General features: G+C 41.1%; 2 protein-coding genes across 5 annotated transcripts in view; both read right to left on the bottom strand.

The window, feature by feature from the left end:
• Positions 1 to 80: 80 nt before the first annotated feature.
• Positions 81 to 4,123, bottom strand: LOC131676241 (DNA ligase 1). 2 transcript variants are annotated; one of them, XM_058955363.1, is made up of 3 exons: positions 3,940 to 4,123; positions 1,321 to 3,198; positions 81 to 538 (listed from the first exon to the last, which is right to left on the bottom strand). In XM_058955363.1, the coding sequence occupies exons 2-3, from the start codon at positions 2,459 to 2,461 to the stop codon at positions 81 to 83; spliced, it is 1,599 nt and encodes a 532-aa protein (XP_058811346.1). In that variant the 5' UTR covers positions 2,462 to 3,198; positions 3,940 to 4,123. The 2 variants fall into 2 exon arrangements, with proteins under 2 accessions (XP_058811346.1, XP_058811345.1); XM_058955362.1 differs by having other exon boundaries at positions 1,321 to 3,892; positions 3,955 to 4,123.
• A 2,972-nt stretch (positions 4,124 to 7,095) lies between these two features.
• Positions 7,096 to 25,794, bottom strand: part of LOC131676617 (plastin-1) — a 63,528-nt gene continuing 44,829 nt past the window's right edge. For 2 of the 3 annotated variants that reach the window (XM_058955793.1, XM_058955794.1), the window contains exons 2-6: positions 11,736 to 12,635; positions 11,465 to 11,675; positions 11,107 to 11,385; positions 10,783 to 11,036; positions 7,096 to 9,014 (exon numbers count right to left, since the gene is read on the bottom strand). In XM_058955793.1, the coding sequence (XP_058811776.1) occupies positions 8,643 to 9,014; positions 10,783 to 11,036; positions 11,107 to 11,385; positions 11,465 to 11,675; positions 11,736 to 12,635 (2,016 nt within the window). In that variant the 3' untranslated portion in view covers positions 7,096 to 8,642. The remainder of the gene's footprint in view (positions 9,015 to 10,782; positions 11,037 to 11,106; positions 11,386 to 11,464; positions 11,676 to 11,735; positions 12,636 to 25,794) is intronic. The other variant, XM_058955795.1, reaches the window with a different exon arrangement.

The raw sequence follows: 25,794 nt of genomic DNA, 5'->3' as shown, positions 1-25,794 counted from the left end.
CGATACTGCAATAATTGCTCCCGAAACGAATAGACCAGGTAAAAAAGACTTTATTTAAGTATGTATATTCACAATCACAGTTACAATAAATGAGTCACATGGTGCTCATAATGCACCACTCGGTCACCTTGCAACGGTTCGAGCATCGCGTCCCGTCCCGTTCCGTCCACGTGACTTTTGATGGTGACCGTCCGCTTCACCGTCTGCCGGTCCTGTCCGGTGCGAAGTACCTCAGCTCCGTCCTGCTCACTTGGTTCCAACCGCTGTATCAGTTTCTCGGAAAACTGCTTCCTGCTCGGTTTCGGTGCGGTAGATTTCTTCTCGGATGTAACCTTTTTGCGTTGCGGTCGTTTGGTTGGTTTGGGAATAACCGCATCTGCTGGTAGGGTAGTGCTTCCCAGGCTGGCCGTTGACGTCGACGTCGTCGTCGATGGAAGCACCTGCGGGCTCGGGTGGGACTCTGAAACGTACATACATTCTTCGTGTTTAACGCCGTCCTTGTCGGTGCAGGTATAGCAGGTGAGTTCGTTTTTGGTGGCTTTGGAAGTGAAGGAAGGGAAATGGATTAGCGATGGTTAGGGGAATACGCATGATCTTGTCTGAGTGGAATGATGTCTGTTGAATTATGTATGAAGGTTAAGCATCTACAGCTCGCGAGCAGGACCGACAGTCATATCAGCAGAGAGAACAAATTCTTTACTGTCATATTAATTGGTTTGCTTTTAGTTCATTAAATTGGTCCATTTTTGTCCAGTCTCTTCTCTTGGGTGTGCTATCACGGCTATTGCTAAGAAAACGGATGAAGTCTCCGCTGAACTAAAGTCCGAGTTATCCAAAAACAATCTGCAAATATCGCGCCTCGCTAAAAAGGTCCCTGTATTTTAGTGGTTAATAGCGAAGTTATTACAATTTCACCTTCAAAGTCGTCGCTTTGGATACATCTTTCCAGCTTTCGTCTCAGCTTTGGTAAGGAGACGGCCGAAAAAAATGATCAAAGAAATATTTATACATTATCTGTACTGTAAAATTAGTGAAAAGGCTATAATGACACCAATAAAATTGATAGAAAGTAAACAAAGAGAATATCCCAATGTTAGATATGACGCTTTGAAAAAAACCTCTTCATTTTAATAACAACTGAGTCCGGATTTCCTGGATCAACTAAACCAAATAAAACGCCTAAATTGCTACTTTTTAGACCTCGTCCATCAAAGTTGTCAATCATCGCACAACCTATTACATGCCAACCGCATAAAACAAAAAATATTCCAGCTCATATAATGAGCACCCTGAAGCAGTTTCTCCCCCTTCCATGCTCACCTTTCTTACAGTTAGACCAATCCCGTGTCGCGAAATCTGCCAGCACTTTCGCCATCTCCTCCTTATCCCGGTAGCTCAGCACGTACACATTGTCGCTATCGGCCGGTTCCTGTTGCTGCATCTTCTGGCTTTGTCCATGCGAGGGAAACAAGTGCGTGTAGAAATCGTAGTAAGTGGGGTGGGCGATCTTGCCTTCCGCCGGTTGCATTCGAATCGGTTGGGGCCGTTTCTTGTTCGACCGCAGATCGACTGGCTGATACCGGTAGCCACCTCCGTTCGCGCTATCCTGGCCCGGCTTGGTATGTACGACAGATTTTTTGGTTGGTATTACCTTAGGTTTGTGTGGCTTTTTGGTGACACTTTCCACTACCACTCGCTTTCGCTGAGATGAATCTTCAACATTTTCGTCTTCATCGATATCTTCTTCATCTCGATCGTCCTCTTCCGGTTCGTCCTTCTCGTGATCGTTGCTGTTGTAGTTCTTCTGCTTCACGTAAGCGAATTTCTTATGATGCGGAGCCGTCGCGTAGGAGCATGATTCCGATGTCGTATCCGTCGCCGGATCCTTACAAGCGTGGCACAACATCCCATCTTGTTCGTATGCTTTACAGTTTTCTGGATCTTTCGCCAGTTGACGACTCTGAGCCTCGGATTCTTGTTTGATCCGTTCGTAGTCGTCCGAAGGGTTAAAATCAATGTGGTACTCGTACTGGGCCCCGGTATCTTTATTATCTTCGTCCCGATCTCGGAAATGACGACTCACAAACCGTTCGTAACGATCAGCGTAATCATCTGAGTTATCCGCCCGCTCGTTCGTCTCTTCATCATCATCATCCTCCTCGTTCGATTGTTCGTCGCTGGAAACCGCCTTCCGCTTAGCTCGTGCCACTTCGACCTCACTGGGACTCACATATGACTCCTTCTTCGTAAACTTTGGTACAGCTGATATCAAATCCAACTTTTCGAGATTAAAATCCGTCGGAAAATACTCATGATCACTGAACGCTTTCTCATAGGGACTGAAAAACTCCGTATCTTCATCACCAAAGTCAAACGCACGGAAATCAACATCGTCTCCATTAACTTCAACCGAAGCCATTAGAACCAGCACCGTGGTCAAAATGTACATTGAATGGACCATAGTTCTACACTTGTTTTCAATTGATCTTCAGAATCCTTTTTCACTTGATCTTCAGAATCGCACGATGCACAGTGTCATAGTTGAATACCCGCACCGGACTAGTTGAACCGACCCAGCGGGTGGTACCTTTTATATGGGGAAAGCCTAAGGCAAAGCCCTTTCTTCTCGTTTACGCGCCGATTTTGCTGTTGAATAATGACCGATCTACAGATCGAACTTCAATCGAAATTCGTTCAACGTTTCAAACACCAGCAGCGTGGTTTTGTTAGTCGATGGTGCGTAACTTGCTGTCCCTGGCGGCTCTCTTTGCATACATAGATATTGTGTACACTTATTGTCGCGGGGAGTATTTTTGTTATTGTTTTATCGGCTGCTGGATCAATTGCATTTATTTTTTCTTTCAACGGTCGATTATGTGTGCTCTTGCTGTTGGTGTTGTTTCGCTTTAGAAACAGTGCAGTAAATGTGGTGCATTAGGTATTGGCTGACACATTTTTCGATTCGTTTTGTTGTTTGCTAACTGTTGCTTAGTCGGTTCAGTGACCTGCTCTCTTATGGATTTCAAGAATGCAATACTGTTTCGTTTTTCTTATTTCAAAGAGATTCAACATCAATTTTTTTCTAACGTCGGGATCTGTATATTTATCCTTCTGATAAGCTACTGGTTAATCCACAGTTCTACTTTGCATATTCAGTTTTGATGGTTGACATTTCATGAGCTATTGATTAAATGAGGCCTGCAAAGATTCAGGACAGAGGTCGCGTTTTTTAGGATTAGAATGGAACTGGACCGGTAGCCTTCGAATGATCTGGTCCAGTCTCATTACTTCGGATGGTATCAAAGCTGGCTGTCGGAAGTATGTTTATACTTATTAGTGAATTCTTCAATTTGTTCGAATCGATGGATTATTTGGACCTTAAGTGTGATGGCTAGTTTTAGGAAGGGCTACTATGCGTGAACATAAGGGACAGCTGATTATAGATGCTATATCCTTGCTGACTACCGTAGTCCACACGATTAGAGTGACTCAAGCCACCATATGTAATGTTGCGAGGGTCTCCATCCGGAACCTCCATGAAGTTATCTCGCTTGAATTCGTCGCACAAGAAAACTGCCTTTACGTGCAAATTGTGGCATAGAAAACCTAGATTGACACCCGCTGGTGGTATGGCAAGCTTTGCAGCCATTGGATCAAAGGTTTCTTCTTGTTTCAAGTCTAACTTTTGTAGAAATACTCAAGCTACTAGTAGCACATTGTCTATCACCACTTTCCTATTAATGCCGACTTTTTCTGGAACATCCACTTGCCCTCAAGAGGTTTTATACTATCTGGGGACTACATCACTCAGTAATTGAAACAGATCAACTTCACTTATTACACAGTTGCAGCTCACGTGCAGATCTGAGGAAATCAAGTCACCTGAAGTTACCTATAATTCATAAAATAATCGAATAACGTCCAGGAAGTCTGCCATACCAGTGACAACCATACCTTCAGTGATGCAACCAGCTGCCTCATCGATACTTGAACAGCTGTTTGCGTTATCAATGATTATATATCCTCCCCCTCTTACTCGAACGGATTCTTTATCATAAATGGGATGACAACACTTGGCATCAGCAACGCGTACGGGAATAAAACTATTGAAAATGAGAATGATCGTAGACAAAACTGAAACGCGTGTGTTCAGGAAACGTGACAGTTTAATGGTGAAAAAATGAATATTAGTTATTGGTAACCATGGTAACCAGATCACCGCGATTTTCCACTCGTCGACATCTTCTACATTACTCGACGATTGAATATCAACAACTTACCGAAACTTTTGCATCTTCACAGCCTGCTACAGCTTCATTCGAAACCATTTCATCTCTCGGACAGCAGCGAAATTCGGTTTCACCATCCTGCAAAAGGTCTCAAACAAAATGGTATTTCGTCGCAATGTGCTTCGATCGGCAGTCAACGGTTGAAGAACTCACCTGCTTGATGCAACTTCTATTGTCCTCGAATACGTTTCAGAAATGACAATCTTGCCAGCGTATGCTCCAAACAACATCCATACATTCCGTGGACGTTCCAGTTTCGAGTAAAGGGTGTACTGAATCAAATAGCATCACAAAAAAGGTTCGTCAAAATTCAACAATCCAACCGATCATTTTCCAACTTCCAGCGAATAAAAAAAACATATTTGTTTATTTGTTGTATCATCACCAATAGACCCATTGGCCCAATGGTGGTTGTCTAAACTTTTTACTTTTAAGGAAGGGAAAAATTTTAGCTTTTAACGAATTCCTCGCCAAGTGGTAAAAGCGCTCTGACGACCATAGTTGGTTCTCCTGAACGGTAATCGCAGGAGAGAGTTATTGCGTAGAGCTCGAATGCGGGCTTGAAGATCTGGTACGTCCGAGGATAGTAGAACTATCCGCCCTGGCCGGCAGTAAGTCCGTGACGAATAAGGGCTCGAAAGCAGTCCCTCCGGATGCCTAGAGTGTCAACCTATATTAACTGACATCGATTTTCCATGGTTCGTCCATGAATACCGTGGCTTCGCTATCGAGATATCTTGGTTTAATTTGTCGAAGGTCGCTGATAGATCCATGTAAATAGCATCGAATTGCAATCCGTCAGCGATTCCATCGAGTACATATGTTGTGAACGAGGGCAGGTTAGACGTAGTCTAACGTAGTCTGGTGAAAGAAAATAGGGTCTAAAACACCCAGCACAAATAGCTTTGATACGGCGCCAAACGCGAGATTCCCTGATAATTATCGGTTTCCTTTTTTATGAACTGGCAACATATGGGCTACATCATCAGTCGGGGCGGCGATCAATGGGATGAAAGGAACGGAGGAATGATGTACATCCATCAGGCTGGAATCGCGAATTCTATGAAGTGAAAAGTACACGACACACACTTGTTTCACTGATAACCACACTTGCTCGGAGCTTGCCCACCGGTCATCATTGATCACTCGGGTATAAAAACCATGACGAACGGCGTTTAGCACACCACCACCTGATGTCTTATGGGTTTTGATGGCGTTGCGATGACGTCATAACAGCAGCCCGTGGTCGCGAGCAAATAGCTGTCCGTAGGTGAATTTAAGCCACCAACATTCTGGTAGTAAACCACGATGTTATTGGAGGACGGATAAGGTTTGGCAGAGAGCGAAATCACGAACAATATCGGAATGGCTGACGGTCGCTTGATCGACTGTAGCAGGGGTCTCAAGGCATCCCGAATCAACTGCGTTACGCCTCAGAATACGACGATAGTCGTTGGCGAGAGAGGTAGTCGACATCTGGTCACAATATGTCGGAGCAAAAGAATACATCAGCGCTTGAAGTGTTCGGAGCAGCGGTATACTTTTTTTTCCCATACGTCTATTTGACATGGCATTTGTGCTTTTTATGACGAAGCTTTTTAATTGAATAGCGTGTAACAAAAATTCTTAAGACTACTTTTGAATGATATAATAGTAATTTGTCTAAACCTAACACTATAATAATTATCATCACTTTAATGTTTACTTTTTTCTTAGATTCTTGTTTTTCATGATGATTTAATATTTTTTAGCACTTTTATTTACATTAAATATTCTCACTTTAATTGGTGAATGAATAGACTAGGCTGACGGTATGAGGCGATGAATCTATTAAATTTTAACAGACGCTGTTGTTAAACAATGATAGATAAGTTCCATGTATAGAGGATTGTGGTAAGCCAAAATGTTGCTAACAGGAACATGAATTGGTCTTCCTCGGACTTGTAAAGAATCTACTAATTGGGATCTGGCTTCACGATATTCAGAGCGCGGCCAAACAACATTCTCAATATCGTGGCAACCCTCTCCACAAGCACAATGATTAGTTTTCCTTAAATTCAGATTTTTCCACCACGTCTTTCATTGAACTATTGGTATTCCTCTTGAAAGTTTCGACTGCCTGATCCTTCACAATATATGGAGATCCATTTTGACCACTTTTTTCTCATCGACAGTTCAACGTTCATTGTACTGTTTCAAAACACGATTTACCATAGATTGGACCATTCCAAGCTTCTTGCTTCTTCTTGTACGGTGAGAGATACGGATTTTCTAGGTACGCGCACAACATTTGTTTACGCAGCTGGTATTGTTCCGCTTCCATTTTCGCTACGGTTGCAGAATTGTTACTGAAACTTACACAATGTAAACAATACAAATTGAGCTAATTTTACCCAAAATTTCAATAAAAATACCTAAGAGGAAAAATGTTACAGCAATTTAAGAATGATGCAACACGATTTCGTACACCCTTTAGATACAGCAGTCGCTAACTCGTATACCAGACGCTTTACTGAATCATGGTTCTTGTGAACCAGTCTACGATCCAACTCCCGTATCTTATCAGCAGGCTCTTAACTTTAAAATTTCAGCTTTCTTTACTCTAGCCAATCGGCCGCAGTGATTATGAAAGCTTCCGTTGAATATTAACACAATTTCCTTAAAAAATTCTTTACGAAAATCGGAGTAAAGATAAAGAAAGATAAATTAATCTGTTGAAGCCTATTGGGAATATCTGTCATCTTTGTCGTAGGTGCTTTTCAGCAAGGATATACGTTCGAAGACAATTGACTATAACTACAAGACATAATTTTTTACCTTTTTTTTATTATCGCTCATAGGCATTTGAATTCGTGATTCGACTCGCCGATATTAGTACCAACTGTTCAGTAATTACGAGTAAGCCATAAACAAAATCATCGATTTTATTATTATTTACGCGACGAACATGCCGCTGCGCGCACTGCATTTCACTTAACTACTATGATAGTAATGTTACTACACGATCCTGGTTATGCATGTCTTGTAAAAAATGTTACCTTGGTGTGATTCTTGAATGTACGCAAATCGTTGACGTAATCGACGGTTCGAACATTGCTGGCTGTCTTTATTTTATTTTCTTTTTTTACTCCGCCCTCTAGGGTAACTGTTACCCGGTCAATTCCACGCGAATGAAAACAAATCTGTTTCGCTCTGTTCTGCCTCGACAACGACAACTGTGCCCCATTGGTATAGGCAATGGATTCGGTCGATTAAAATATTACTCAAAAATGCTATTGTTTGTTCTTTAACTGCGTCTCATGGATACGGCGGTATACGCATCGATGCTTCATCGTTATGTCTGTTAAACACTTTAGCGAAACTTTTCCTCTCATTTCTATCATCTACGTTTGCTTAGTGCTGGTTAGATGTGGTAGGGTGTGCTAGCTTAGTTTTGTTTAATTTACTTCTTCCCGGGTTAACCCATGAAATTATATTACTATACACAGAAATACATCAATCGAAGATTGAAACCTTCTTTTAACTCATTTTACGCGAACGTGATTAGGTATTATCCTGGCAACCGAAACATCTATAATTTATGAATACGTACGTTGCATAGATGCAACGCTCTCACGTTTTACACTATGAACGCCAATTCCTTTGAATAATTTTGAGATATTTTAATGTTAGTTTAAATTTAATGCTGGTAATCATAACAAGTGTACAAAGTTGAAAATAATATACTCACATTCTTCCATCCAAAGCATTCACACTCACACTAATTTGTCCTTTTCAAGAACCACTCGAAACAGAGAGATAGAAATACAATTCAATTTGGCACACTCTTGCCTAATAATTTAAGTGATTTAAATGAGTTTAGCAAAAAAAAAATAACAATTTTTTTATCCGAAGTATGACAAAATTATAAGCAAAATAACGAATTTCCTCTTTGAACGTTTGTCGAATAATATATTTTTGTTACTTTGTTGATCTATTCAACCGTGATTTGTTGAACCTTTAATCGCCTAATACTCTAAATTATATAAAATAATATGGTACACGCTAACCTATTACAGATTATAAATACACGACAAGAAAAGATTACTTTTTAAGGAAAACTTGTATTGTTGTTTTCCTTTCCTACACAGTTTCACACCAGCTACAGAATAAATGTTCTTCACAAGAAAACCAGTGTTTTTTCCAACGCTGCAGCGAAACATCAATGAAACGAAAAAAAACATGTCACAGAAAATATATCCCATCTAAAAAAACAAAGATAATCATTCTATCTGCCTAACTACTCGCTCCCATTCTGACTAAGCTCACCGCGGACCCGGTCGAATGCCCTACCCGCTATCCGCCTCCGGGGCTTCAATAGGCAAACTCGTCCACCAATTCTGCTCCTTCCTCATCGACTACTCCATTCCCATTGGTAGCAGTACCGCCGTTAGTGATAACCACTGGTACCGCCGCCGTGTTCTCCACTACTTCTACCTGTACGGGAGAAGACACCTTAATGGTCGGTTGTTCCGGGGCGGCCGCGGTTGCTACTACCACAGGGGCAGAAGTGCCGTTGTTTTTCACACTGTCCATGTTAGGCACGTAGTCCATGGCCATCAGACACGCAAACACGGTCATAATCATCTTCGGCTTTACCTCGGCAATGTCCTCCGGTAGGGCGTACACGCGGGCACCGATCTTGCGGGCCATCGAGACCGCGTATTTGGCGTTCGCTAAATTTTCCTATGTGTGTGTGGAGGGAAGGATAAATGAAAATTGATATAATCAGGTTATGTTTAGATCAAAATCAATCGGTTGCTCTACTTTATCGACTGTGAATGTGTATATATATAAGCATTATACATATTGGTAAAACATAAAGGGAGAATGGGGTTCACTTTTGAATGTAGACCACCAAATTAGTACAATTTTAAATAGAATTTCTGGTCATAATTTCTATAAAGAGAATGAACTCAAATACCTTTGCTGGAAATTACACGTCACACTTGATTTTTTATGTATTTTTATATTTCATAGTTTTTAAACCAACGAAAAATTGTTTTAAATGTTTTAGATGCGGTCAAAACCGCTGTGCTATCCCCCGCGTAAAAAGTTCCTGGAGTGTTACTTTAAATTTTACCTAGAATAATTTAATAAATAAAATAATTACCGTTCTTCTATAATCCCACCAGATTTTACAATTGCCTTAAGCTATCTAAACCCATTTTAGTTTGATACTTTGGTGGAATAAAAACCAGATTGATTTTTTGTAGTAATGCTGTAGACCAAGTTTTTTTGAAACTCGTAGAAAACTTGAGTGTTTGCCGAACTAGAAGTTGTTTAAATGACTATTTATAAACTACTGAAGATTACGCGACTTGGTTTCATTCTCTTTCGCTGCTTCTACAGGATACTTTTGTAGAACGCCGCATTTTCCAATAAGGACGATTTTCACTACAGACATAAAAGTGTACAAGATATGTTTGATAGCTTTGTTCAAAATTCTTTGATCATTCAACAATACCGAATTTGGAAAATGTTCGTTGTCAACAGATGCTCTGGTCGGGATTGAACCAACTGCAAACACTTTAATAAGCTTTTATCAATCGTCTAATGCCATAATTGTGTGTTCAGATGTTACTATCACTGATGTAAGCGAGAATATGACAGAAAAGCATAAATTATCGGTCACGAAACGTGCGTTCTTAATGTATGTAAAAAACATCCTATTTTCTAAAACATTCAGTTAGTTCATGAACTGAAGCCATGCCGACCATGAACAATGCCACATGTTGACCATTAGGCGCTGAGTACATATCACAACATTATACGAAAGAGAAAACTTTTATTTGTCCTTATCTGGCAACTTATATGCTCGACAATCTAGTTTCCCCCAAAGTGGGGTTTGGCAACTACTGATGATAAGGGTCACACAGAATCTTCCGTCAGTTTCAATTTGAAAGGTTTTTAAGTTGACAGGACAACTTCGCTTCTCCCATACAGAGAGTAAATCATGCTTTAGCAAATTTTTCCGTCCCACCGTGACGCTTCGTCAATAACAGACCATTCATTCTAATTAATAGAGAAATTAATGAGATAGTGTCAGGCATTTCTAACCCTGTTTCAGTATGATGAACTCAGCATTATAATAGTTTTAATATGCGCAATTTAGCATTTTTGTTGTAGTAGAACACAATCACAGTTGATTTAGCCTCTCAGATTGTTTGATACGTTGCTATTAGAACAGTTCCTTCTTTTCTAATAGGGAGATAAGTCTTCGAGTAAAACCGAAAATAAAACAGTAATGAATCCAACTGATTTCTTCTTTACCGACACACGCAGTGCTGTGTGCGCAGAAGCGCTGGTCACTCCGCTCGTAAGGGCACTCATTCTCATCATGACAAAAGCACTCACGCTCATTAAGCTTTGCACGCAAACTTTTACGTAGCTAAAGTGAGACGCCAACTTTAGACTAATGTCTAAAAGAAATTACAACTGCACAAAATCTCACCTCCGCATTACCACCCGCTTTCACATTGTCGTAGTTAATACTGCCCGGCTTGATGGTATCGATCAAGTCGATAACGACCTTTCCATCGGAAATGCTCGAATCCTGGAAATTCCTCAAGCTCGTACTCTTGCCGGCACTCTGCAGTTTCGAGTTAACCCACTGGACGATTTCCCTCTCGATGATCGGATTGCCGGTGTTGGCCAACCGTGACAGGATGGAGAGTGTGTATGCACGCATCAGCTGCCAGATGAGGGCTAAAAATATGTACGAAATAATTTGATTACATTGTCCAAGAAGTGCGTCATTAGGTAATAGATTACTCACCGAGTGTCAGTGTGGCATTACCATCGCTCAGATCCTGCCCGGCGATACCAACCAGGGAAAATTTGAGCTGCTTGCCCAGCTCGACCGCGTAGTTGCAGTTTTCCAACTTCTCCATAAACTTGCGCAGTGGGGTGAACTTTTGGTGCACTTTCTTCCAGTTGACAATGCCGGGTTGGATAATGTCGAACAGCTGAAAGATGATGATCCCGTCAGCAAGATCGGAGTAAAGCCAGTTGACGTGTGGTTTCACACCCATCGAATTCATCCAGTTGCGATAGGCTACAATCGAAAGTTAGATAGAGTTTCACTTTTTAGCTGCTGTGTAGACAGATAAAGCGTGAAATTAAAATAAACTTACTCTTTTCTTCGCGCGTCTCCTCGATCGCTTCGAGGCCTTCAATTTCATCCGGCTGGTCCAGCCCCGGATGATTGTTAAAAAGATTCGCCACGAAGGCTAAATTGAGCTTGTACACCCCATTGACGACGTCCTGCGGGGTAACGAATGAGCGGCAGTTCAACTTGGCTGCCTGCTGGAGCATGACTTCTGCTCGGTTGATGGCATTTGGTTCCTGGAATGGGTAACATTTTTTTGTAGTAAATATTACGTGATAAATTGAAGAAAAACTAACCCTAAGGGCTTCCACCGTGACACCGGCATCCTTGGGTGCAATCTGGCTCAACAGATAAGTATACACCTCGGAATCGGAGATGTCACTCTGGAAGTTAGTACAGCGCCGGGCGATTCCAGCTCGCTCCAGATGATGATTGACCCACCGCAGCAGGATTGCCTCCGGCGACAGTTTCATCAAATCCTCCAAACGTTCGCCATCGGAGAGTAGTGTGGCCAGTCCCGGGCAACTGTCGAGGGTGATATGGCTGAACAAACCGATTCGGATAATCTGCCACAGCAGTCCCAACACAAGATGGGGTTTACCCTTGGCCAAATCATGAGCGTCGATATTGACGATGTTACAACCGATGGCCTGCGAGGATACCAGAGCCAGTGTCAAGTTCTCGAACTTGGTGTAAACGGTGAGGTTTTTCTTGTTGATCGCTCGCTCATCGATCGTGTCCGGACAGGAGTGGTTGATGATTTTGCACAGCAAAATGCCATCCTTAATTTTGTCATACAACTGTTTTCCTTCCGGATCCAGCGGTAGCAGATGTTTCAAGTCGAGATCGTAGCCTAGATTGGAATTGATCCAATCGCTGAAGGCTAACTGTTCCTCCACGCGTACCGAATGTGTCGTACCGGCGGCTGATGAATCTGACATGCCACCCAGCGTTTCCAGATTTTCCTTTTTCGAGACAACCGCTTTGAAGGTACTGGCGACGTCCTTCGCTTTGAGGTCCATGCAGAGCGTTTCGAACTCATCGTAGGACAGCTTACCGACGTGCTGTGATCGTTGCTTGTTGCTATACTCGTCAATCATCAACCGGACCTGGTAACCGGGCAGTTTGAAACCAACCTGATCCAGGGCATCTTTCAGCTCTTTCAACTCAATCAGACCGTCTTTGTTGGTATCGATCTGTGAAAAATTGGAACGGAAAATATTTGATTAGATACTGACTTTGTTGTATGCAGTCGAATGGAGGTAGTTTACAAATAAGACATAAGTATTGAGTTTAAACACATCATTTTATGGTGTCTGATGAAGATAAGAAATTACAAGCTATGAGGATTATGGGTAGTGTTTGTCTTGGAATTGTCACCTAATTTGAGGCATTCCGCGTGCAAGTTTATTTAGTAACCCATTCAACGGATACATCCAGACGACGGCTGTAAAAATTATGCAAACCTGAATCGGCTGACACAGCTACAGCTACAGTGTAGTTCAATCAAGCTTATTACGTAAATCCGACAGAGTTTCGACTGTTACCTCCTCTTCACCTACTTTCCGAAAGCACTTTACGCCCGTCGTTAGCCTTGCGTCGGGATAGACATAGGTGGGAATTTTACGTTTTTCCATTTCAGCTCATCTCGCATTCATTTTGCTGCTCCGCTTCGCAATTAGAATCTCGAGGGGGGAAATAACAAAAACATTGTCTAGAGAAACGGCAGGCAATATCAGCAATAAATTGAGTGGAAAAATTAAAACAATGCGCAGAATGAAATTATAATCGCTAAACGCATAATTGAATTAAGAATCAATTAAACGTATCTTTGGTGGAGGGCGCCTCGTGCTACACTTCTCCCAAACCCATTACAAGCATTCCACATAGTTGCTGTTCATACTCGGTTTTTAGCGGTTTTTCCCAATTTTTGATTTTCACGAGTTTTTTTTTGCAGCTGTTACGGCATAAACTTAGAGCTATCTACAAAATACCATACCACAATGGCTATACACTCAACAGCGCCGGTCTCGACCCATACAATAATGACATAAACACTTAAATTCGTTGTATGATTTTCCCCATCGAAAACTGCAATCAGCATCGTTGCGTACCTTCGGCAATCTATTACCTCTAAACTGCCGTTGAAATCGAAAATCTGTTTCGTCGATATTGATGCAACATCCATCAGCAATCACAGATCACTACCAAATTTACTAGCGATAGTACATAACTTTCGAACCATCCTGTCCAGCTGCGCTGCTATGGACCCATATTGAATTTTGCGCAACACAAATTTTGAAGCGAAAAAACGACTGCTGGTCCTAAGGAGCGGGCGATTATAGAAAAATGCGTATTTTAAACGTCAGAATATCTCGAACTTTGTCCAAATGTGCTGAAAGATTTGTCGCAGCCTACTATACGTTAATTGATAATTATTTACCTTTTTCAAATCGCCATCCCGGTTCAACTCACGTAACAAAGGAAAGTGGAAAATCACGAAAACCATTCGCAAACTATCAAATTATCACGAAAAATGGTAGCGTGTGTGTGGGCGGAATCCACGAATCGGACATCACGATCAAGCTGAATACACATTTACCGAAGAGAAAGAATCAGCGAACCATGCAGCAGACTAGCTATCAACCAACCATCAATAAACCATTTTTAAGACCACGGCCGGTATGTGGATATGCACATTTTTACGAAAGGCTGATCGGTAGTATACATAACTATCAACCGGCCCCGGACAGCTGGGCCCTGCTCGGTTTTGATATCGCCCAACTTCAGCTGTGCTCGGAAGTGCATTCGCCGGTGACAGACTGATCGCGGTGTTGGCGATCATGAATAATGCATGGGATATTTTTTTTTTTCGCTCAACACCCGGCCAAGATGATGATGGTAATGATGATCGGCTTTTTTGTATGCTTAGTATTTGTGAGTTCAATTCCGTTGGGTTGAAAAGGAAAACCGAAACTATTAAACAATGATGAAAAATGTGGATTCGAGACGATATTCGAAGATAACAATAACTTTGAAGGTAACAGCAGTTGAGTAACCTCGATGGAAAGGTATTTTATTGTATACGTGCCTGGCGTAAGTGCCGAAATTGGTAGTCGCAAGATCGGTGTTTGGTAACACAGTGCTAAGTTGAAAGATGATCGGGTTTGTTTCCATCGCCTACTACTTTATGATGATCTCGCATGGAATGGTGTACACTACTACAGAACTATTTAGCACGTTTCTCATGAACTGATCGATATTTGACACGTTTCAACTATACCGGCTGTCGCATTTTCACCGGGACAAAACGATTAACGTGTAATAATGAGAATTGTTTGGTAATAATAGCGCATTTTGCACCAAGACCGCCCGCGAACGTCCAGGGACGCTCACGTTTCTGTACTCCCGTACCCGTCATTGTTGTAAGGTGAGATAAGCTGCGGTGAGATAAGCATTCTGTCGTACCCAAGGTCCCCCAAAGCTAGTGTATCATATTTATCGGAAACCACCTTTCAGTAGGTTAGTTGGCGTTACATGGTTTCCTCGTTTCATTAGAATTAGCAGAATGAAACAGCACGTTCGGTTCGGATCCAAAAATGTATACCTGAATGTCACGTTCACATTTTAGATTTAACAGAAATGTAGCTTTTGTACATAAATGCTCGTTTTAGGTTAGACTATGCTGGTGGTTTTGGAATCTTCGAATAACTATCCCAATCACAGATCGTAAAAATATAGTTGCATAATGATTCATTTTCAAAGATAGCATCACTCAATAAAAATAGATAAGGGACACGGACGAAAATAGCTGACCACCACCTATTTCCTAAAGATGTTTGCATGAAAATATTACCAAATATTTTCAAACAGCGCCATCTGCAAAACTTGTAGACTGTATGGGACTTTCCACGTCAGACTTATAACCAAAATTTTAATTCCTTCCAAAAATGTTTGTTGCATTCTTTAGCTAAAAATAATTGACATGTATTTGTGTGTTGGCTGAATATTATATTTTTTCCAAGTTATTAATTTTTGAACTTTTGAATTTTGTAAAATTGAACATTTTTTAATCACTGATTACTCGTAAACGATTTGATATATGGAAAAAAATATTAAATACAAAAAGTTGCGCTTTCAAATGAGCTCTCAGAAAAAAATTTCTAAATTTTGTTGTTGTTGTATAACTTATTAAATCTGCAATTATTAGAAACTAATTGAACTTTTTTGAAGCTGGTCCAATTTTTTTTACATGTTATTTTCCACAAATATTAGGAATCTTGTTAGAAAGATTGCGTGTAAAAATTTGGGAGTGGATATCAAAATACTTTGCGAGATATTACAATTATAAACTTAAAACTAGACAACTTTACACTAAAGGCCCTGTGATAGGCCTATTATAATTGAAATATCTCGTAAAATACTTCCGAGTTCCATTCTGAAAATTTTACACAATCTTCTAAATATAATTATAAATGTTATCAAAACATTTTCGTTCGGATCGATTTCGAAAAAAAAAATTGCTTCTAGCATTTGCAGAATGTGTTCATTCCACGTTATCTTTTTTTTTTTTTATCTTAAAATACGTTTATTTAGGCCCAAATGCTGTAGCTTAACGAGGCCGATAATTCATTTTTTTTTATATTACATGTCACATGTTAGTGGGGGAAGGGAAAGCCGTATTTAGGGGCGGCTTGCTCCCCTCTTATGTTAGTAAAGGAAAAAGGTAGGAAGTGGGATACATATTGTGTAATTGACATCGTCGTTTGCTGATTGATCATTGTGGCGGATATGCACACTTTGTTGTAGTGTTGTAGTTTCCAGCCTGTAATCGCAGGGGCGAGGGGAGGGTCGATATTTCGGATAATTATTGGCACTCTATATCATCTGCATGTGCGGTATGTCATGATGTTCTGGATAGACGGTTATCAAGAAGAGTGTGCACCGAAGACTCGTGAAGCAATGCCATATTGTAGATACAGGGATAGGTTGGTGCGATTCTACTGTGAATGAGAGAGGGTAAAATGTATTAAACTTGGACATCAATGGTTTTCAAAAAGATATAGATAAGAAAAATATAGGGGTGGTCACGGCTTGCCAGGACGTCCCGGACTGGCACATAGGGTGATCTACCTCGGGCCCGAAGGGAATCTATTAGTTGGGACCTGGCAACACAGTACTCTGAGCACAGCCAAACAACATGCTCGATGTCGTGATAGCCGTTCTCACAAACACAATGATTATTTTCAGCAAGCCCTATACGACGGAGATGCGCGTCAAACGAGTAATGGTTGGACATGATCCTTGACATCGTACGAATAAAGTCCCGGTTCACATCCAACCCCTTAAACCAAGCATTCGTTGATACCTTCGGGATAATGGAATGTAGCCACCGTCCCAGATGCCCATTGCTCCATGAGGTTTGCCAACTATCGAGCGTCCTCTGACGAGAGATACTGAAAAATTCGTTGAAGCAAATTGGTCTTTCGTAAGTGTCGCCTTCTAATGCGCCCACCTTGGCTAAAGAGTCCGCCTTCTCATTGCCCGCAATAGAACAATGTGACGGGACCCAAACCAAGGTAATCTGGTAAGATTTTTCAGATAAAGCACTCAGATATTCCCGTATTTTCCCCAGGAAATACGGTGAGTGCTTTCCAGGCTTCGCCGCACGGATGGCCTCAATGGAGCTGAGACTATCCGAAACGATGAAGTAATGGTCTGAGGGCAGGGTGTCAATGATCCCGAGAGTATACTGAATGGCAGCTAATTCTGCGACGTAAATTGAAGCAGGATCATTGAGTTTGAATGAGGCAGCAAGATTTTCGTTGAAGATACCGAAGCCTGTGGACCCGTCGAGAATTGATCCGTCAGTGTAGAACATTTTGGCGCAGTCGACTTGATGGTATTTGTTATAGAAAATATTTGGGACCACTTGTGGGCGAATATGATCCGGAATTCCACAAATCTCTTCCTTCATGGATGTATCGAAAAATACAGTTGGATCAGAAGTATCTAAGAGATGAGCACGGTTGACGTTATATGTAGATGAATTGATGTTCTGTGCCATGTAATCGAAGTACAAGGACATGAATCGGGTCTGAGAATTAAGCTCGACAAGCCTTTCGCAATTTGCAATCACCAATGGGTTCAGAATATCGCATCGAATGAGCAATCGATATGAGAGGTCCCAGAATCGATTTTTCAGCGGAAGAACGCCCGCCAGCACTTCGAGACTCATCGTATGGGTCGAGTGCATGCAACCCAAGGCAATACGCAAGCAACGATACTGGATTCGCTCCAGTTTGATGAAGTGTATGTTCGCAGCGGAGCGAAAGCAGAAACATCCGTACTCCAACACTGATAATATCGTTGTTTGGTACAACCTGATTAGGTCTCCTGGATGGGCACCCCACCATGTTCCAGTTATTGTACGGAAAAAGTTGATCCTTTGTTGGCACTTCTGTTTCAGATACCTAATGTGACATCCCCAGGTACCTTTAGAGTCGAACCATACCCCGAGATATTTGAATGTTGAAGCCTGAGCAATAGTTTGATCCATTAATTGAAGCTGTAGTTGCGCTGGTTCACGCTTTCTAGAAAATACGACTAGCTCAGTTTTCTCCGTGGAGAACTCGATACCCAGTTGGAGAGCCCATGCAGACAAATTGTCCAAGGTATCTTGCAGTGGTCCTTGCAAGTCGACGGCTTTAGGACCTGTAATAGAGACCACACCGTCATCTGCAAGCTGCCTTAGCGTGCAGGAATTGACAAGACATTCGTCAATGTCATTCACGTAAAAATTGTAGAGGAGAGGGCTTAGACATGAGCCCTGGGGAAGGCCCATGTAGCTAAATCGTGATGTCGATAAATCGCCATGCGAGAAATGCATTTGTTTTTCAGACAACAGGTTTAGCAAAAAGTTATTTAAAATTGGCGAAAGACCATGCTGGTGCAACTTCTCATAAAGTATGTTGATCGAAACTGAATCGAAAGCCCCCTTAATATCCAAGAATACTGATGCCATCTGCTCTTTGTTAGCATATGCCATTTGAATTTCTGTTGAGAGCAACGCAAGGCAATCGTTCGTCCCTTTGCCTTTGCGGAAGCCAAATTGTGTATCTGACAGTAAGCCATTTGTTTCGACCCAATTGTCGAGCCGAAACAGGATCATTTTCTCGAACAACTTCCGGATACAGGACAGCATTGCAATCGGACGATACGAATTGTGCTTGGAGGCTGGTTTTCCTGGTTTTTGGATGGCGATGACCCTCACCTGTCTCCAGTCATGTGGGACAATGTTACCCTCAAGAAACCTATTAAATAAATTCAACAAGCGTCTTTTGGCAGAGTCTGGCAGATTCTTCAATAAGTTGAATTTAATTCTATCTGGCCCCGGGGCTTTATTGTTACATGATAAGAGAGCAAGTGAGAACTCCACCATCGTAAACGGTGTTTCGTTCGCGGTATTGTAAGGCGACGCGGCGCGGTAGATTTTCTGTGCCGGGGCGGAATCCGGACAAACCTTCTTGGCGAAATCGAATATCCAACGGTTTGAATATTCCACGCTCTCGTTAGTACTGTTTCGGTTTCGCATACGTCGGGGCGTGCCCCAAAGAGTGCTCATCGATGTTTCTCTTGTTAACCCGTCGACAAACCGGCGCCAGTAACTGCGTTTCTTAGCTTTCATTAAATTTTTCATTCGCTTTTCTAATATCGCGTACACTCGATAACTAGCAACTAACCCGTCGTTCCGGAAGGTTTTATACGCGGCAGCTTTCTCCGCGTACACGTCTGAGCACTCTTTGTCCCACCACGGGTTGGGAGAACGTTTTTGGGTGTTCACGTCGGGTACTCGTTTCGTCTGAGTTTGAATCGCGCTATCGAGAATCGAGTTGGACAAAAACTTATATTCTTCCTCCGGGGGAAGTATCTGTGTTGAATCGATAGTTTTGGATATCTCAGCAGCGTAGCTCTTCCAATCAATGTTTCGTGTGAGGTCATAGGGAACATTGATTGGTGTCGATGGTCTTGAACCAGTGGTGATTGCAATTACAATTGGTAAGTGGTCACTACCGTGGGGATCAGATATTACCTTCCACTTGCAATCTAACCGTAGTGATGTCGAGCATAAAGATATGTCCAGTGCACTTGCTTGCGCAGGTGGTCTAGGAATTCGTGTCATTTCCCCTGTGTTCAGAATTGTCATATTGAAGTTGTCACAAAGGTCTTGAATTGTCGAAGATCGATTATCGTCGTATAGACAGCCCCACCCCGTACCGTGAGAGTTAAAGTCTCCAAGAAGCAGGCGGGGCGAGGGAAGGTGTTCAATCACGTTGGAGAATCTTCGATATCCCATCATGGCCCGAGGAGGAATGTAAATAGAAGCAATGCAAAGATCTTTGCCTTTGATTGTTGTTTGACAAGCGACAACTTCAATGCCTGGCGTCGAAGGGAGGTTGATTCGATTGAAGGAGTAGCACTTTTTGATCCCTAAAAGTACCCCCCCCCATATGAGTCTTCTCGATCCAAGCGGATAATGTTAAAATCGTGGAAGTTGAGGTTTATATTAGAAGTTAGCCATGTTTCACATAGGGAAAATGCATCACAATGATTGTAATTTAGCAAGTGTTTTAATGAATCAATTTTGGGGATAATACTTCTGCAGTTCCACTGTAAAACAGTGATCAGATCCCTGATTCCGTCTAATAAGTTAGCCATCGAAGGATACGATCGCTGTAAGGAGGGGCCATTGTTCAGTCAACTGTTTTAAAAATGTTCTTACTGTTGGTAGAATAGCAACCAGCAAGCTTTTCATAGGATCGGTAATGTTGAAAGCTGTGAATATCCAGTCCACAATGTCAGAAAATTTAAGGAATCCCGTTTTAGGTTGAGTTTCTGACTGTAAAATTGGAGCACTTGGGATTTTTGGTGCCCCGGGGAGTGCTGGGAACTCCTGGTTGTATCTCAATTTCCCAAAACCAGGAGGTATTATCTTCGGATTTGTACCAGCACTTCCAGTTGATGAATTATTTTTATTTTGTACCCTTGTTTGGGACAACCTAGGACCCTTACGAGGAAGTTCAGGTGAGTTTTGATTAGGTCTTTTCCTAGAGTTTCCAAGCGGAGCCAAAGAATGCCCCTCGCAAGGGTCGTTAGAGGCGTTATCGTCAGTTGGCAAGAGAGCGAATGGGTTTTCGGAGATAAGTGGAACAGCTCTTTTAAGCATTTCTGCGTAAGAGCGTCTGGAGCGATCTTTGGCGGATCGCTTCAGTTTATCCGCGCGAAGTTTGTACGTTGGGCATGTCAAAAGTGCATGCGGATTCTCCCCACAGTAAACACACTTCTCAGCGGGCCTACTGCAAGTATCATCCGCATGGCGTTCCCCACATTTACCGCACCGTTGCTTGTTGCTACAGTAGGTGGCCGTGTGACCTAGCTGCTTGCAATTGGAACAATTCATGACCCGCGGTACAAACAGGCGTACAGGTAGACGAGCTCCTCCCACTTCAACGTAGCTCGGAAGTGCAGATCCGGCGAAGGTTACGCGAAACGAGTCTGATGGATAGTAATTACCATCTTCGATGGACTTTGAGTGCAATTGCTTGCACTCCAAAATCTTAACTGATTGAAGGTTAGGGTCCTTAAAGCGGCCAGCCCCATCATTCATCAGATCATCGACAGTTAGACCCGCATCACTTACCACACCGTCGATCTCCACATCACGAGAAGGGATGTAGACGCGATACTCCAGCGTAAAGAGGCTATTGCTAACGATATCATTGGCCTGTTTCAAGTCAGTAACGACTACGCGCAGTTTATCTGACTGAACCTTTTTAATCTCGGTTACGGCCGAGTAACGTTTTGTCAGCTCCCGTGCAACAGTTATGCTGTTTAACGGTTTATTTTTGGGCCGAAAGTATACCACCCAAGGACCAGCGGATCCATCCTGGTAAACCTTGACTCGGGGGGGCTGTGAGACATTGGGGGAAAGTGGGGGAAGTGGATCGACCATAACATTATCTGTCTCAGTATCAGATATACGTTCTTCTTCATAATATTCCTCTTCGGAGGGTGATCCTTCTGTTTGTTCCATTTTGTTGCGGGAGCAACACGCTCGACCGCACTGTTTAACTTAAATCAAAATAAAAAATCAAAAGCAATAAAAAGAAAAAAATCGATAAGAAAAGTAAAAAACGAAAAACTTCACCAGTTGGTTCCTGACGAGCTGGTAGGTGAATTGATCCTTCGTTTCTTTTATCCGTCACCCGCGTGACCTTCACACAGTAGAGCTGATATAGCTCGTCTAAACAAAGCCGTCTTTCAGGCAAGAAAAATGTTTAATAACGCACTTCACTGCACTACTTTAACTGATATCGCAGGTAACAATTATCACTCGCGGGACTGTTTATTAGTAATGCTTTACTGCAGCCTCTGCCACAGCAAGCACCTTCGTACCACCGAAAAAACTAAACCACACCGGAGAGAACAAAAAGCACTTGTTTCCCGGTACAAAGTTGGGTTACGAATGATTCATTCCACGTTAGATTTACAACTAAAATTTTAGTTCTCTCCAATTTTTTTTTTTTTGCATTCTTTAGCTAAAAATTATGGACACAATTTTTTTTTTCTTTGGCGCAATATGATATTTTGTCAAGTTATGAGTTTTTTAACATAAATATTTTTATAAATTTGATAACATTGAACATTTTTCAATCACTTCAAACATAATAAAAGTATTTTCGCATGAGCTTACCGGATTTTTTTTTGTAATATTCGTTTTAGTTATGTAACTTATGTGTTCTCCAATTGTTAAAAGCGTTTTTTTCTTAATTTTTTGAAATTATTGATAATCATATTGAGAAGATTGTGTAAAAATTTCAGAATGGATCTCTAAATACTTTACTAGATATAACAATTATAAGAGACCTGTGACTGGGTGTTCAGTGTAAAATTAATCTCGAAAAATTGGTGCAGATTAAAAAATTTGTTTCTAATAACGCAACTTTTTTTTAATTAATGCATTTTCATATATCGAATCGTTTCCGAGTTAACAGTGATTGAAAAAACTTTTTTTAGGAACTTTAAAAAAATATTTTTCTGCGCTATCTGATGGAAATATGTAAAATGGAAATTTTACAACTAATTCAGTAGAATGTACAATTAATAAAATAACGGAAATCATAGATTTCGTGAAAGCAGTTATTATCTGCGCCATGATTGGTCCGTACAATTCGACCAAGCGAGCATTGCTAGGACTGCCCCGTTGCCATCCATATTGCTGCGACTCACTAATAAAATATGGACAACAAGAAAAACTGTATTTTTGCACTTTCTGCTTGTAAATATGCACTCCTAGTGTGCGACAAAAGCCGTACAATGTACAATCACTATAAATAACGAAAAAGTTGGTTTTTACTAAAATCATTCCGTAGCGCTCTCCGATTGGATAAAACTCTCTTTAACGCAAACTGAACCAAGCACAGCACACAATGTCGGCAAGAGGCAATGAGTGAGGGGCAGTTTCCTTTCGACCGATTCCATCGTTTGCTGAGAAAGGGTTCGCCGAACGTGCCGGTGCCGGAGCGCCTGTCGATCTGGCAACAGCAATGGAAAATCTTGCCGCCGAATTATTGAAACTGGCAGAAAACGCAGCCCGTCATCTACAGGATCATCCCCCGTCATCTACAGCTGTTCCTTCGAAATGACAAAAAGCTGAACTAATTGCTTTCCGGCGTGACCATTACCTAGGGTGGTGTGTTGCCTAACCTCCTTTCCTGGCCACAGTGAAGTTGAAGGAAAAGCGAAGGCGGATCAACTCGCAAGGTAAGGTACTTCAAAGCAATTAATTGAACCAGAGTCATTCAGTGGTATACATGACTGTTCTCTGAAAGAGCTAAAATTTAGCAGAGTAGTATGGTGGAATCTAACTGGAAAAACACTTCAGCAGCTGAACATAGCAAACGATGGTAAAGTGGTACGAAAACTTACCAGCTTGTCTAAGAAAGGTTTTAATACTTATACTGTGTTGATTACTGAAAACTACTAAAAAGGTAGTAAATATGTAGAACCTGATTGAGAAAATGCCAAAAATCCAGTAACTGCGGTTTCTCAAACAAATAGTAACTAGCCAACTTGATAAGCGTATATTAAACAGGGGATATAACACAAAAGATCAAAACACTGGTCACAGTGATTAATGAACCTTTCAAAGAAAAAAAATCATCCTTGATATTCTACTGCCAAAGACCGAAATTAAGTTTTTTTATTGGCAGATGAAATGATGCAGTGCAAATAGTTGGGTGGGCAATGTCAGAGACATAACCGAAGTGAAGTAGAACACGCTTTGGGTTGTTAATGCAGTCATTTTTAATATCTTCTAACGATTGTAATGAAATTAATTATTACGGTATTCATGTCTGTTTACAAACATCGGAATTTGGTACAGTTTTCGACAATGGAAAATATTTAAACATTTTCTATAGAGTAAAAGAATTTAGTCGAACGAAAATGCTGCATTAGTCTGACACTCTAAATGGCATCAACTATCCAACCTTGGGCAAATTTAAACTTCCTTCAACATCTAAATTTTTCTGACTTAGAACATAGTAACAATAGCTATGTTAGAGATTTTGTTTGTTGTAAGAGGCATCCTGATCCACTGTGTGGTAGTAAATATCGATTTTTTGTTACATAATTGAACTGTTTCAGATGAAAAATTGTCATCAAAAGGCGGCTATCTTGATTTTAGGTCCACTATATTGCATTTCCAAACGACGGCGACATCAACGCCGTTGACTACTAGACTACGTTCTCATATAAAAATATTGATATAGCATGTTTAGTTATTGTTGAAGTAGCAGTTGAAAAATTGCCATGAATAGAACATCATGTCTAATATAATTCCTTGCGGAATCAGACTTTATATAGGTAACGAACATCAATTTTCGTTTTTTTTTTTGAAATTATCCGTATATAAATATATTGCATTATTTCAAATGACAATGCATCAAAATAACGCCTTTTTGGAATTTAATACGGCGACAAATATCAAACTGCGATCTAGCCATCTCGGCGATTGGAAAAAAAAAAACTCTCGTTGCATAATTTTAGATAGAAAATCGTTAATGAGTTGCTGTGATTTTGAATTTAGTACGTCATCTTGCGCCAGAAATCAGTTTTTGGTTTCCAGGCATTTCGAAATAACGGTTTGTGGGTTCTCGCTGCTATTCAATTTCGATCACATTTCATCGCCATTCAATGCTCCTCATTTGTACACCTTTCTCTTATGTACACCATGATAAGCTTCTGAGTCGGTGTTCGTTCCCTTATAGATTATTATTTTAAGGGAAACCAAATACTTACAAGACATAGGTCATAAATTAATTGTGCAGGCACACAATGATTATTGGGAATCAAGCCGAAGGTCTCGCAAAAGATTCACGATCATTGTCAATATTTTTGAACAAAAAGTTAAAATATTCCGTTCAATTAAACAACAGCTATCACGTCAAATTTTTAATGGCGCCTTACGGGCAGATATTTTAACACGGAGCTCTACATAAAAGGGTTAGATAAATTCTTCTTTCAAAGTTCAGCATGGTAGCATGGTAATATGGGTACTTTTCTCTATTTAGCACCTTACGGTAACAAACATCGACTCTGGAAAAGGATTGAATGCACCACGATTACCTTTTTTAAAGAGCTGCGGTTCTATGAAACACTGTCATTAAACAACTTAGTGGAATGTATAGTTACAGTTTTTAGAATGGAATACTTTTTCCAAAAGTTGTAGTTGGAATTCAATAACGGAGCTAATTGTACAGCTTACTGTGGTTATAACAAAAAAAGCACCAACAAAACACATACATTTCTTTGATATTCCCAAATGAGTCACTTAATCGATCAAAAGCTCGATACATTTTTGTAAACAATTCGAACACGATTAGCTCTCGGAACTGAATCAGTTTTCCCATCTCCAGTATATTTACAATAGCATTTCAACTGCGATAATTTTAAAATACAACTTCTGTTAGCATAACAAGAGTAACCGCGCATTGGAATATCAACACTGCTAGCTGGCACATCGTTGAGGTTATTAGCTCATAAAGAAAGTGTCACACTGTAGACTTGACAAACAGCTGTTTTCCATCTATTGTACAGCGTAAAGCATATCTATGTTAATGTGGTATTTTAACACCCCCGCCTAAATCACGCAAACCTACAAATTTCGTGGCATTAAATAGGTTACTAGCAACACAAGGTTATGCAACCTCCGGATCATGGCTACCTTATAGACTACTGACAACTAAACGTCGTCGGAAATGATTTGCATTCATTATCGCCTGAAGCACCCCG

The sequence above is a fragment of the Topomyia yanbarensis genome, chromosome 1, assembly GCF_030247195.1.
Source record: "Topomyia yanbarensis strain Yona2022 chromosome 1, ASM3024719v1, whole genome shotgun sequence".
Taxonomy (NCBI): Eukaryota; Metazoa; Arthropoda; class Insecta; order Diptera; family Culicidae; genus Topomyia; species Topomyia yanbarensis.
Note: the sequence above shows the minus strand (reverse complement) of the source record. Positions and strands in the feature narration are given on the sequence as shown.